At 48.3% G+C, this 15,119-nt stretch overlaps 1 protein-coding gene across 1 annotated transcript in view; it reads left to right on the forward strand.

The window, feature by feature from the left end:
* Nucleotides 1-15,119, forward strand: part of LOC121538310 (serine/threonine-protein kinase WNK1) — a 69,849-nt gene that overhangs the window by 27,236 nt on the left and 27,494 nt on the right. The window contains exons 3-10 of the mRNA XM_045206936.1: nt 1,249-1,469; nt 2,280-2,437; nt 4,185-4,273; nt 4,602-4,821; nt 5,270-5,597; nt 10,017-10,135; nt 10,367-10,567; nt 10,918-14,730. Of these exons, the coding sequence (XP_045062871.1) occupies nt 1,249-1,469; nt 2,280-2,437; nt 4,185-4,273; nt 4,602-4,821; nt 5,270-5,597; nt 10,017-10,135; nt 10,367-10,567; nt 10,918-14,730 (5,149 nt within the window). The remainder of the gene's footprint in view (nt 1-1,248; nt 1,470-2,279; nt 2,438-4,184; nt 4,274-4,601; nt 4,822-5,269; nt 5,598-10,016; nt 10,136-10,366; nt 10,568-10,917; nt 14,731-15,119) is intronic.

The raw sequence follows: 15,119 nt of genomic DNA on the forward strand, positions 1-15,119 counted from the left end.
TAAACGGTACAATGAAATGGTTACTTGCATATTTGCATAGTAGCGATATCAAAAATATAAATATAATGTCTGGGTAATGACACTTACCCAGACACACTTGTCTAAATTGATGGGTCATGTGAAAGAAAGCTCTATCCACCCCCCATAGAAATGGTGCCCCTATAGAAATGCCCTCCAGATGCTTCCTCAAGCTGAGTCAACATCCTCTAAGACACCATTTGCAAACGTCAGCAAAGTCATAAATTGTTTAGACACTACACCACCATTCATGAAATGCTGTAGTATGAATCTGCAGGTAGCTAAAGCTAACCAACTAGGTTCAGTGTTAGCTAGCTAGCTAACATTAGGCTATAACTAGCAGTGCAAGTGGCTTTCTGAGATACTAATAATATTACTACACAGATCATACACGTAACGTTAGCTAGCTCGCTAGCTAACAGTACGCTTTAACGTGCAATGAAAACGACTTTCTGACAAAATTAGAAACGTATAATATCTGAAAATGTAGCTAGACTCTTACCCGTATACATGGATGAATGCTTCACGGCAGCATGTCTTTTCTGTTTTGTTTGTAGCTAGCTACAGCTTGTTTGGCCCGTTGTGTCAAGTCACTCCGGTTCACACTGACCGTGTGCCGAAAGTAGTCACAACTTTTTCCCACTGATCTTTGTTGATAGTGCCTGCAAAATTCAGGGCAGCAATGTTCTTGAGAGCAGTAGCAACACTTGCAGTTCTCCATGGCTAACATTATATATATTTTTTTTAACGTGGTAGCAAGGATTATCTACACATACTGAGCAGCTCATGTTATAGACAGAAGCTAGCTACATGGCAGACCAATCCAAACTCATCTCTCAGCATGTCCAGCCCATCCATTATCTTAACCAACTAGGTTTGCAATTTAACAATTGTATTTGTATTTACAGATGGCGTACAAGCTTGTTATTAAGGCACATGAAAGTTCACATGTTCCAGAGGGCATTTCTGCCAAATAAAAACGTATTTTGCTAAAAAAAATTATAATAATCTTTCAAATGCCTCTCCTGTGAAGTAGTGACGTGCGACATACGCCTAGCTTCTTGAAATGTCTCACAAATGTGGTCATACACTTGTTCCTCTGTCTATATAAACCATAATCATTATACTGTTGACCTTAGTTATAACCGTCCTGTCCTTTCCTGTCTTCCCGTCTCCTGTCCTCTCCTGTCCTGTCCTCTCCTGTCCTGTCCTCTCCTGTCCTGTCTGCAGGTATCTGAAGCGCTTCAAGGTGATGAAGCCTAAGGTCCTGAGGAGCTGGTGTCGTCAGATCCTGAAGGGCCTCCAGTTCCTCCACACCCGGACCCCTCCCATCATTCACAGGGACCTGAAGTGTGACAACATCTTCATCACCGGCCCCACCGGCTCCGTCAAGATTGGAGACCTGGGACTGGCCACTCTCATGAGGACCTCCTTTGCTAAGAGTGTCATAGGTAACCAACGAACATCAGTTTCAGGAGGCATTTATCAATTGTTGTCTTATGTTATGTTGGGGCGGCAGGTAGCTTAGTGGTTAAGAGCGTTGTGCCAGTAACCGAAAGGTCGCTGGTTCTAATCCCTGAGCCGACTAGGTGAAAAATCTGTCGATGTGCCCTTGAGCAAGGCACTTAACTTAATTGCTCCTGTAAGTCGCTCTGGATAAGAGCGTCTGCTAAAATGTTGTGGGAAGGGTATTGAGATTTAGAATTGGTCATAGGTATGTCAGAGCTCTTGTAAGTAAGATTTCTGATGTATTTATTACAAATGGCAATTAATCTTGAACTAGCGCTAATGGACCTCTCTGTTGTGCAAATGGATTTTAGAATCTGTGGTCACTCTGCAACATTATGAATATTTTATAAGCTGCTCCAACTCTCCAAAAAGGCAGTATCAGCTGTGTACAGTCTCTGCTGTGATTATTCTTGCTCTTAGGCCAAGCTCTAGTGCACTAACTGCCCCTCAAAGGGAATGTTAAAGGGATTTTGGCAATGAGGTGGTTACCATTTTTATGTCTCTGTGTCCAGTATGAAGGAAGTTAGAGTTAGTTTCACGAGCCAATGCTAACTAGCATTAGCGTAATGACTGTTAGTCTATGGGTATCTGCTAGCATGCAAAAAAATCATTTACAATTCACACATGTATATTACACATGTACATGTGTGAAATTTGACAAATATAAGTACCCAACAAATATAAGTAGCCAACAAATTATTATTCATCAGGTTATTAACCTTTTCAGTTGGCTCTGCTGTCCTGTCTTCCAGGTACTCCTGAGTTCATGGCTCCAGAGATGTACGAGGAGCATTATGACGAGTCAGTGGACGTCTATGCCTTTGGGATGTGCATGTTGGAGATGGCCACCTCAGAATACCCCTACTCAGAGTGCCAGAATGCTGCGCAGATCTACCGTAAAGTCACCAGCGTAAGTCTGGGTTCCTGGGACTGCAGTCTTCCTGGTTGGCCTAGTCTTTCCCTACTTCAGCTTGATTTTCTCTCCAATCTCCCTCATATTCAGTAAATGATTATACACTATACATACAAATTAGTGGATTCGGCTATTTCAGCCACACCCATTGCTGACAGGTGTATAAAATTGAGCACACAGCCATGCAATGTCCATAGACAAACATTGGCAATAGAATCCTTACTGAAGAGCTCAGTGACTTTCAACGTGGCACCATCATAAGATGCCACCTTTCCAACAAGTCAGTTCGTAAGATTTCTGCCCTGCTAGAGCTGCCCCGGTCAACTGTAAGTGCTGTTATTGTGAAGTGGAAACGTCTAGGAGCAACAACGGCTAAGCCGCGAAGATGTAGGCCACACAAGCTCACAGAATGGGACCACCGAGTGCTGAAGTGTGTAGCGCGTAAAAATAATCTGTCCTCGGTTGCAACATTCACTGCCGAATTCCAAACTGCCTCTGGAAGCAACGTCAACACAATAACGGTTCGTTGGGAGCTTCATGAAATGGGATTCCATGGCCAAGCGTCGGTTGGAGTGGTGTAAAGCTCGCCGCCATTCGACTTTGGAGCAGTGGAAACGCGTTCTCTGGAGTGATGAATCACGCTTCACCATCTGGTAGTCCGACGGACAAATCTGGGTTTGGTGGATGCCAGGAGAACGCTACCTGCCCCAATGCATAGTGCCAACTGTTAAGTTTGGTGGAGGAGGAATAATGTTCTGGGGCTGTTTTCATGTTTTGGGCTAGGCCCTTTAGTTCCAGTGAAGGGAAATCTTAACGCTACAGCATACAATGACATTCTAGACAATTCTGTGCTTCCAACTTTGTGGCAACAGTTTGGGGAAGGCCCTATCCAGCTTCAGCATGACAATGCCCCCTTGCACAAAGCGAGGTCCATACAGAAATGGTTTGTTGAGATTGGTGTGGAAGAACTTGACTGGCCTGCACAGAGCCCTGACCTCAACCCCATCGAACACCTTTGGGATGAACTGGAACACCGACTGCAAGCCAGGCCTAATCGCCCAACATCAGTGCCCGACCTCACTAATGCTCTTGTGGCTGAGTGGAAGCAAGTCCCTGCAGAAATGTTTCAACATCTAGTGGAAAGCCTTCCCAGAAGAGTGGAGGCTGTTATAGCAGCAAAGGGGGGACCAACTCCATATTAATGCCCATGATTTTGGAATGAGACGTTCAACGAGCAGGTGTCCCCGTACTTTTGGTCATGTAGTGTATATCTTTGACAGTACATTAACTGTAGTCAGGGTTTCTTCATTATGCTTCATGATTAAAATTCTGAAGCACAGTAGTCTCATCATCTAAGGTATATTACTGTCCGTGTAGGACAGAGTAGTCCCATCATCTAAGGTATATTACTGTCCGTGTAGGACAGAGTAGTCCCATCATCTAAGGTATATTACTGTCCGTGTAGGACAGAGTAGTCCCATCATCTAAAGTATATTACTGTCCATGTAGGACAGAGTAGTCCCATCATCTAAGGTATATTACTGTCCATGTAGGACAGAGTAGTCCCATCATCTAAGGTATATTACTGTCCATGTAGGACAGAGTAGTCCCATCATCTAAGGTATATTACTGTCCGTGTAGGACAGAGTAGTCCCATCATCTAAAGTATTGTCTGTTCTATCACCTCACCTGCCCCCCCCCACCTCCCTCCCCTCCCCCCTCTCTCTACTCTCTCTGTATACAGGGTATAAAACCAGCCAGCTTCGATAAAGTTAACGACCCAGAGATTAAAGAGATCATCGAGTGCTGCATCCGCCAGGACAAGAGTCAGAGGCAAGCAGTTTTCCCCCCCCCCCTCCCCTCTCTCTCTCTCTCTCTCTCTGTCTCTCTCTGTTTCTCTATCTCTCTCTGTCTCTCTTTCTCCCTCTCATAATAAGGATGAGTGCTTCTAAAAAAAAACTTCATTCGGTGGACTGTGTAGTGGTTAGTGCCGCTGATCCCGGCACACATACCAGAGTGGGCACGGGTTCAACTCCAGCCCACTGCCCTTCTGACTCGCCCTTCTCCTACCGTTCCTGTCATCTCTTCTTCACTGTCTTATCCAATAAAAGGAAAGAAGTGGGAATTTGTTCCTTGCTTTATGTGTTCTCTCTCTCTGCAGGCTGTCCATCCGGGACCTGTTGACCCACGCCTTCTTCGGGGAAGAGACGGGGGTGCGCGTGGAGCTGGCGGAGGAGGACACAGGGTATCAGGAGTGTCTGGCCCTCAGGATCTGGGTGGAAGATCCCAAGAAGCTGAAGGGCAAACACAAAGACAACGAGGCCATTGAGTTCAGTTATGACCTGGAGAATGACAGCGCAGAAGAGGTGGCTCTGGAGATGGTGAGACATTGATACCCTTTTCACACTATGGTACCGACCCGAAATGTACTCTGCGGGTTATGTTCTTTTTAGATTGTCCTTTCTAGCATGGCCCCAGGCCAGCGCAGTACAGTAAAGGTCGGCTCAGCTCATTAGTGTGAAAATTATATGAGAGAGAGCAGCACAGGTGGGATCAGGAATAACTAGGCTCTCTCAGAGATCTACAGGGAAGGTGGGGTCTGGAGTTGCTTTGATGTATTGCAAAGTCCACAGCTCAAGCTGTGGACAAGCTTTCCTTGCTTGTCGCTACCTCTAACCTACATTCCCTTGCCATGCTCTCTCTCTCTCTCTCTCTCTCTCTCTCTCTCTCTCTCTCTCTCTCTCTCTCTCTCTCTCTCTCTCTCTCTCTCTCTCTCTCTCTCTCTCTCTCTCTCTCTCTCGCTCTCTCTCTCTCTCCCCTCCTCGCCAGGTGAAGTCGGGCTTCTTCCATGAGAGCGATGCTAAAGTGGTGGGAAAATCCATCCGCGACCGTGTCACGCTCATCAAGAAGTCCCGTGAGAGACGCCAGCAGCAGCTGCTCCAACAGCAGCAAGGCTTTAATGAGAGGCGGGACTCCACCCTCACCTCCTCCTACACCTGCTCTTACTCCTCCTGCACCTCCTCTCTGGGGCCTGGGGTGGCTGGGCTGACAGGGGGAGGCAGGGGGCAGGGGGAGGCTGAGGAGATACCAGAGGTAGATCAGCATGTGAGACAACAGCAGCAGATCCACAGTGGGAATCCTCTGAGCCTGCCCACAGGTACTGTATGACTCTATCAGAGGCTTGTCAGATAGGTTCTTACTGTACAATACATATACACTGAGTGTACGAAACATTAAGAACACGTTCCTAATATTGCCAGCAAAAAAAAAACGAGCTCCGACTGGGAAAATCGATTTGAACGGTCATCCAACTCGGAATTCCAACTTGGGAACACGGGCCTCTTTCTAGAGCTCTGACTTTCCGACCTGAAAATCACTGACGTCATGATTTGACCTCATATCTTTCAGAGTTCCCAGTTGTTTTGAACGCGGCATTAGTGTATATACAGTACCTACCTCAGTAACAACATCATGCAAAGTACAGTACCAGCCAAAAGTTTGGACACACCTACTCATTCAAGGGTTTTTCTTTATTTTTACTATTTTCTACATTGTAGAATAATAGTGAAGACGTCAAAACTATGAAATAACACATTTGGAATCATGTAGAAACCAAAAAAGTGTTAAACAAATCAAAATATATTTTATATTTGAGATTCTTCAAATAGCTACCCTTTGCCTTGATGACAGCTTGGCACACTCTTGACATTCTGTCAACCAGCTTCACCTGGAATGCTTTTCCAACAGTCTTGAAGGAGTTCCCACATATGCTGAGCACTTGTTGGCTGCTTTTCCTTCACTCTGCAGTCCTACTCATTTCAAACCATCTCTGAGGTTGGGGGATTGTGGAGGCCAGGTCATCTGATGCAGCACTCCATCACTCTCCTTCTTGGTCAAATAGCCCTTACACAGCCTGGAGGTGTGTCACCGTCCCCCCCTACTCACAAGGCAGGCAATACGCTTGACTTCATCTTTACTAGATGTTGCTCTTCTACTAATCTCACTGCAACTCCCCTCCATGTCTCCGACCACTACTTTGTATCCTTTTCTCTCTCGCTCTCCTCCAACACTACTCACTCTGCCCCTACACAGATGGTAACGCGCCGCCGCAAACTTCGCTCTCTCTCTCCCACTACTCTCTCCTCTTCCATCCTATCATCTCTTCCCTCTGCTCAATCCTTCTCCCTCCAATCTCCTGATTCTGCCTCCTCAACCCTCCTCTCCTCCCTTTCTGCATCCTTTGACTCCCTGTGTCCCCTATCCTCCCGGCCGGCTCGGTCCTCCCCTCCAGCTCCGTGGCTTGATGACTCATTGCGAGCTCACAGAACAGAGCTCCGGGCAGCTGAGCGGAAATGGAAGAAAACTAAACTCATTGCCGACCTGGCATCTTTTCACTCCCTCCTCTCTACATTTTCTTCATCTGTTTCTGCTGCTAAGGCCACTTTCTACCACTCTAAATTCCAAGCATCTGCCTCTAACCCTAGGAAGCTCTTTGCCACATTCTCCTCACTGCTGAATCCCCCCCCCCTCTCTGTGGATGACTTCGTCAACCACTTTGAAAAGAAGGTTGACGACATCCGATCCTCGTTTGTTATGTCTAATGACACTGCTGGTCCTGCTCACACTGCCCTACCCTATGCTTTGACTTCTTTCTCCCCTCTCTCTCCAGATAAAATCTTGCGACTAGTGACTGCAGGCCGCCCAACAACCTGCCCGCTTGACCCCATCCCCTCCTCTCTTCTCCAGACCATCTCCGGTGACCTTCTCCCCTACCTCACCTCGCTGATCAACTCATCCTTGACCGCTGGCTATGTCCCTTCTGTCTTCAAGAGAGCGAGAGTTGCTCCCCCTTCTCAAAAAACCAACACTCGATCCCACTGATGTCAACAACTACAGACCAGTATCCCTTCTTTCTTTTCTTTCCAAAACTATTGAGCGTGCCGTCTTTAGCCAACTCTCTTGCTATCTCTCTCAGAATGACCTTCTTGATCCAAACCAGTCAGGTTTCAGGACTGGTCATTCAACTGAGACTGCTCTTCTCTGTGTCACGGAGGCTCTCCGCACTGCTAAAGCTAACTCTCTCTCCTCTGCTCTTGTCCTTCTAGACCTGTCTGCTGCCTTTGATACTGTGAACCATCAGATCCTCCTCTCCACCCTCTCCGAGCTGGGCATCTCCGGCGCGGCTCACTCCTGGATTGCGTCCCTACCTGACCGGTCGCTCCTACCAAGTGGCGTGGCGAGAAGCTGTCTCCGCACCACGTGCTCTCACCACTGGTGTCCCCCAGGGCTCAGTTCTAGGCCCTCTCCTTTTCTCCCTATACACCAAGTCACTTGGCTCTGTCATATCCTCACATGGCCTCTCCTATCATTGCTACGCTGACGATACACAACTAATCTTCTCCTTTCCCCCTTCTGATAACCAGGTGGCGAATCGCATCTCTGCATGTCTGGCAGACATATCAGTATGGATGACGGATCACCACCTCAAGCTGAACCCTGGCAAGACGGAGCTGCTCTTCCTCCCGGGGAAGGACTGCCCGTTCCATGATTTCGCCATCACGGTTGACAACTCCGTTGTGTCCTCCTCCCAGAGTGCGAAGAGCCTTGGCGTGACCCTGGACAACACCCTGTCATTCTCCGCTAACATCAAGGCGGTGACCCGATCCTGCAGGTTCATGCTCTACAACATTCGGAGAGTACGACCCTGCCTTACACAGGAAGCGGCACAGGTCCTAATCCAGGCACTTGTCATCTCCCGTCTGGATTACTGCAACTCGCTGTTGGCTGGCCTCCCTGCCTGTGCCATTAAACCCCTACAACTCATCCAGAATGCCGCAGCCCGTCTGGTGTTCAACCTTCCCAAGTTCTCTCACGTCACCCCCCTCCTCCGCACACTCCACTGGCTTCCAGTTGAAGCTCGCATCCGTTACAAGACCATGGTGCTTGCCTATGGAGCAGTGAGGGGAACGGCACCTCCGTACCTTCAGGCTCTGATCAGTCCCTACACCCAAACGAGGGCATTGCGTTCATCCACCTCTGGCCTGCTGGCTCCCCTTCCTCTGCGGAAGCATAGTTCCCGCTCAGCCCAGTCAAAACTGTTCGCTGCTCTGGCACCCCAATGGTGGAACAAGCTCCCTCACGACGCCAGGACAGCGGAGTCACTCACCACCTTCCGGAGACATTTGAAACCCCACCTCTTTAAGGAATACCTGGGATAGGATAAAGTAATCCTTCTACCCCCAAAAAAAAAAAAAAAAAAAAAATGTGTAAAGTGGTTATCCCACTGGCTATAGGGTGAATGCACCAATTTGTAAGTCGCTCTGGATAAGAGCGTCTGCTAAATGACGTAAATGTAAATGTAAATGTAATAGTCCTGTTGAAAACAAATGATAGTCCCACTAAGCCCAAACCAGATGAGATGGCGTATCGCTGCAGAATGCTGTGGTAGCCATGCTGGTTAAATCACAGACAGTGTCACCAGCAAAGCACCCCCACTCCATAACACCTCCTCCATAATTTACGGTGGGAACTACAAATGCAGAGATCATCCGTTCACCCACACCGCGTCTCACAAAGACAAGGCGGTTTGAACCAAAAATCTCAAATTTGGACTACAGACCAAAGGACACATTTCCACCGGTCTAATGTCCATTGCTCGTGTTTCTTGGACCAAGCAGGTCTCTTCTTCTTATTGTTGTCCTTTAGTAGTGGTTTCTTTGCAGCAATTCGACCATGAAGGCCAGATTCACACAGAACCGTTGATGTTGAGATGTGTCTGTGACTTGAACTCTGTGAAGCATTTATTTGGGCTGTAATTTCTGAGGCTGGTAACTCTAATGAACTTATCCTCTGCTGCAGAGGTAACTCTGGGTCTTCCATTCCTGTGGCGGTCCTCATGAGAGCCAGTTTCATCATAGCGCTTGATGGTTTTTGCGACTGCACTTGAAGAAACTTTCAAAGTTCTTTAACTTTTCCGGATTCACTGACCTTCATGTCTTAAAGTAATGATGGACTGTCGTTTCTCTTTGATTATTTAAGCTGTTCTTGCCATAATATGGACTTGGTATTTTACCAAATAGGGCTATCTTCTGTATACCCCCCACCTCGTCACAACACAACTAATTGGCTCAAACGCATTAAGAAGGAATGAAATTCCACAAATTAACTTTTAAGAAGGCACACCTGTTAATTGAAATGCATTCCAGGTGACTACCTCATGAAGCTGGTTGAGAGAATGCCAAGAGTGTGCAAAGCTGTCATCAAGGCAAAGGGTGGCTATTTGAAGAATCTCAAATATAAAATACTTTTTTGGTAACTACATGATTCCATATGTGCTATTTCATAGTTTTGATGTCTTCACTATTGTTCTACAATGTAGAAAATAGTAAAAAGAAAGAAAAACCCTTGAACGAGTAGGTGTGTCCAAACTTTTGACTGGTACTGTATATTGAACATGTAACAGATACACATATTTTTGGATTGTGGACAGAATGATACCAGTATAAAAAATGTGAATGAAATAATTTCAATATCCCCAAAATGTATTGTTTTATACCTCCCGTTGTGTTTACTTCAGGAGGGGAGAGCATTGGCTCAGCCAGCTGTCAGTCCTATGCCAGTGGCCAGATCCAGGCGTACCCTCAGCAAGGGGAGTCCTACGTGCTCTCTCAACCCAACCTCCCTGCTGCTGCCTCGGCAAGTCTATGGCTGCATCTGAAATGACACCCTATTCCCTATGTAGTGAACTAGTTTTGACCAGGGCCAAAAGTAGTGCACCATGTAGGGAATAGGGTGATATTTGGAACATACACAATGTTATGGTTGTTCCTGGTTTGGAAAATCCAGTTTACAAAGAGATTGATATCTTATATTCACTCAACAACCCTGTAATCATGTTAAATTATATTGTCTATTATTTATTTTTAGGCCATTTTGGCCCACCCCAACATTTTCCCGATTGGTCAGGGTGGAGGAGTTCCGAATGTGCCTATTGGTCAGAGTGGTGGGATTTCCGGCATGTCCATTGTCCAAAGTGGTAGTGGGGCTCCTGATGGTCAGCAGACTTATGTTCAGCCTGTTGCCATGCCAACGCAGGTCTCACCAGGTGTACCACAGCAGTATTCTCAGGTGAGTGGATCTGCATCTCTATCGACTCTGGTCTCTCAAAAACACTACAGTTACCTTCAAAACTGTTTTAACCTTGATATGTTCTGAATAGATTTCCCCAAATAACTCTTAATCATCACCTTACTATTTGATCAGATGTTCTTTAACAATAATGACAATTCTAACGATCATAATTATGCTTTCATGTTTTCTAAAACTGTTTATAATTCTTTGATTTAATCATATGATTAATACTTACTCTTACCTTCTCTCTCCACCTCAATCCCCCCTCTCCCCTCTTACCATAACTCCCTCTGCCCACCTGACCATCCCTCTGTTACCCTGCGACTACCATCCTCCAACCATCTTAGTCATACCACTCAGATGGGTCACAGATTGCACAAATGGCCCCTTCCCAGTCCTACGCACCCCCAGTCTCCCCCCAAGCCCAGCTCAAAATACTCACAGCTCCCATGTTAGCGGGGGACCCAACAGGACGAGTGGGGGCCATGGTCCCTCTCCCACAACAGACCCAGGCCAACGTCACTCCCAACGTCATCCAGATGACACCCCAGCCTTTAACCCAGCAAGCACTGCCTGACATGATCCCCCAGCAGCAGACCATTGTTCAGCAACAACAACAACAACAGAAACTGATGGAGCCACAACAGCAGCAGCAAATGGAGGCTCAACAAGCTGCCTCGCTTCAGCAGCAGCATCAACAACAACAACAACAACAGGCCAATGTAATTCCCCAGAACCAGGCAGTACTGATACAGCAACAGATGGAACAACAACAACAACAACAACAACAGCAGCAGCAACAGCAGCAAACTACTGAGCCGCAGCAGCAAGTGCAGCAAGTGTATGTGCAGCAAGCTTTGGTTCAGCAGCAGGCCTCACTACAACAACAACAATCAATGGACCAACAACAGCAGCAGCAGGCATTACTACAACAACAACAACAACAACAACAACAACAACAACAATCAATGGAACAACAGCAGCAGCAGCAACAACAACAACAGGTGTTGTCATTGCAGCAACAGCAAGTGGATCAAAGCCAAGCCTATGCGCAACCACCGCAAATTGACGTACAACAGCAGCAACAACTGCAGCAGCAGCAACAGCAGCAAACATTGTTACTACACCAACAACACCAGATAGAACATCAGCAACAACAACAAGCAATGTTACTAGAACAACAACAGCAAGTGTACATACAACAGCAGCTTGAGCAACAGCAGCAACAGGCTTTGCTACAACAGCAACAACAGGCGCAACTACAACAACACCAACTGGAGCAGCAGCAAGCGCTGTTACAACAGCAGATATTTGAGCAACAGCAGCAGCAAGCGATGTTACAGCAGCAGCAACAAGAGCAGCAGCAACAGCAAGCCTTAAAGCAACAGCAACAACAGGCGCAACTACAACAGCACCAGCTAGAGCAACAGCAAGCGCTCCTACAGCAACAACAGCAACAACAACAACAACTGGAGGCTCACCAAGTGAGCCAGATACAACAACCGCAAATGGATTTACAGCAGCTGCAACAACAACAGCAAGCTGTGCTGAAACAACCGACCCAACTACAACAACAGGCGGTCGTCAGTCATCCAGTCAACCCACAGCACCAGCAAGCTGTGCTTCAGCAACAGTTGGAACAACAGCAAGCCATGCTGCAACAGCAACAGCTTCAACAGCAACAAGTGATTTTACAGAAGCAGCAATTGGAGCAACAACAGCAGCAAGCTCTGTTACAACAACAGATTGAACAACAACGGCAACAGCAGGCATTGCTACTGCAACAACAAGCGGAGAGAATGCACCAACAGGCTTTGCTACAACAGCAGCAACAGATTCAACAACAGCAAGAGACTGGGCAACCGCGGCAGCACCAGCAAACTGCCATAATTCAATTACAACAAAGCGAGAAACAAGAGACCGCTTTGATTCAGCAACAATGTGACCAGCTGCAAGCGTTGATTCAACAGCAACAGATTGATGTATGTACGTTGCAACAACAACAACAACAAAACGCTGCTTCGTTTCCACCTAGTCACACTAGCCTAACCCAGCAGCAACTGACAGAACAACAGCAAGTGGTGCTGATACAACAACAAAAACAACAACAACAACAGCAGCATCAACAAAAACAAGCTATCTTACTGGAGCAACAACAACAAGCGTACGTTGCCCAGCAACAACAGCAGCACCATCAGAGCTCTGTCATTGAACGTCAGCCTCAGATCCCCCTTATAGCCCCAGCCGTACCAGCAGCAGAGGTTATACAGGCCATTCAGGTCCAAGCTCAGATGGCCACCCAGGGTCAGGGTCAGGAGGTGATACCTGTAGCCATTCAGCCACAGATTCCCCGCCAGGCCCAGATTCAAGCTCGGAATGAAGCTCACCCTCAGAGCCAGGGCAGTGTCTCAGTCCCAGTACTCCAAGCCCAGCCCCAGCCTCCACACCAAGCCCAGCCCCAGATGATCGAGGTCCAGATTCCATCTCACATGGTGGCCCCGATCCAGGCACCAAGTCCTCCAATCCCTATCCAGCCCCAGGTTCCTCTAGTACAGGCTCCCCATCAGATGCCATCTCTAATACAGGCCCAGGCACCAGAGCAGTCAGTCATCCAGCAGACTCCCCAGCCTCTGCATCCAACCCAGGCCCTGACTCAGACTCAGATTCCAGACGTTCTTGAGACTCAGATGATGCCTCGTATGCAGCAGAGCACAGCTCTGGTCCAACCCCAACCTCCAGTCTCAATACCCCCCATGCAAGGCCAGGTCCAGCCTCAACCCCAGCACCAGTCTCTAGTGCAGCCCAGTGTTCAACTTCCAGGGGTGGTGCAGCCTCAACCCCAGCACCAGTCTCTAGTGCAGCCCAGTGTTCAACTTCCAGGGGTGGTCCAGCCTCAACCCCAGCACCAGTCTCTAGTGCAGCCCAGTGTTCAACTTCCAGGGGTGGTGCAGCCTCAACCCCAGCACCAGTCTCTAGTGCAGCCCAGTGTTCAACTTCCAGGGGTGGTCCAGCCTCAACCCCAGCACCAGTCTCTAGTGCAGCCCAGTGTTCAACTTCCAGGGGTGGTGCAGCCTCAACCCCAGCACCAGGCTCCGGCCGGCCTACTGGCACCGCAGTATGTCACTGCACTTCAGCCCACCCAACAGCAAGCCATGCAGCCAGTCCAGCAGCAACAACAGGACATCACTCAACAAGTAACACAACAACAACAGCAACAACAACAACAGCAACAGCAGATACTGATGGAGCAACAACAGTCCATGCTGCAGTACCAGCAGATAATGCTGTCCCCTGGATCTGTTGGTGTTGGAACTGTCATGGCAGCCCCTGCAGCCAAGGCCATAGACCCTACCACATTGGTCTCTGCTTCGCCCCAACACATACAACAACAGACTGGACAAGCTCCAGCCCAAGCCCCAGCCCCAGCTCCATCCCCAGCTCCGGCCCCCATCCAGCTGGCTCTGCAGTCCCTTCCCCCTCAGCAGCAGCAAGTCTTAATTCCCCCTCTCAACCCAAGTCAACTGGCTTCTCAGCCTCCTCAGATCCCCCCACATCTGTTGCCCCAGCAGCCCACTGTTAACCCAGCACAGATTGCAGCCTCCAGTAACTTGCCCCAGCCCCAGCTCGGGACTCAGACTAGAGCCCTACCCCTCTACAGTCAGGTAGTAGCAGGAGCAGGAGGTCCTCCACCATCCCCCCAGCACCAGGCTCAGCTGACGCAGCCGCTACCCGCCCACACACACACCCAGACGGCCATGCAAGCTCTCGCAAACACTCCAACCCAGACACTGGCCCAGACGCAGGTCCACACCGAGACCCAGCTCGCTGAGGCCGCATCGGTGGCTGCCACCACGGAGCAACAGCACCCTCTGAATCCCCCCCAGGCTACTTCCCTTCCTCTTCCACACATGCCCCCCAGCCCCTCTCATACAGCACCACGCCCTGCCTCCCTGCCACCCCTCCATCCTGCTACCCCTGGCCCAGAGACCCAGCCCACCCCACCAGAGAGTCAGCTAACCCTGCCTGGCCTGGCTGACGAACCCACTTCTCCCCCGCCTGTTGCCGCCACTGCTGCCCAGCCCCTTGACTCTAACGCCCCCTTGCTGCTGCCCCCAACCTCGCTCCAAGACTGTGACCCTGCTCTGCTGAGCCTTGCTCAGGTACAGAAGTGCACTCCACTCTACCACTACTGCATACTGTTCCATTACTACCACTATTTGCAACCAATAACCAGCCGGTTGTAGAAATGTGTATACAGTAGAGAGCAATCCAAGGGCCACACCCTTTTTAAGATATAGAATAAAACCCATTCCTTTTACTCAGTTACGCTAAGTACGATTGTATGGTATTTGTTCTGATTTAAACTAACCAGTACTACAACAACATGATCAAGTGTTTTCCTTTAACTTACATTAATATACGTTCATTTATTTTTTGTATTCACCATTTCAGTTTTATTTGTATTAGTCAACTAATGGTTTGGTATGTATCTTTTCTTTGTGGGTTTTTGCTGTTTTCTGTATGTCTGTATTTGTGTGTGCGTTGGTCT

Source organism: Coregonus clupeaformis, chromosome 24 (assembly GCF_020615455.1).
Source record: "Coregonus clupeaformis isolate EN_2021a chromosome 24, ASM2061545v1, whole genome shotgun sequence".
NCBI classification, from domain to species: Eukaryota; Metazoa; Chordata; class Actinopteri; order Salmoniformes; family Salmonidae; genus Coregonus; species Coregonus clupeaformis.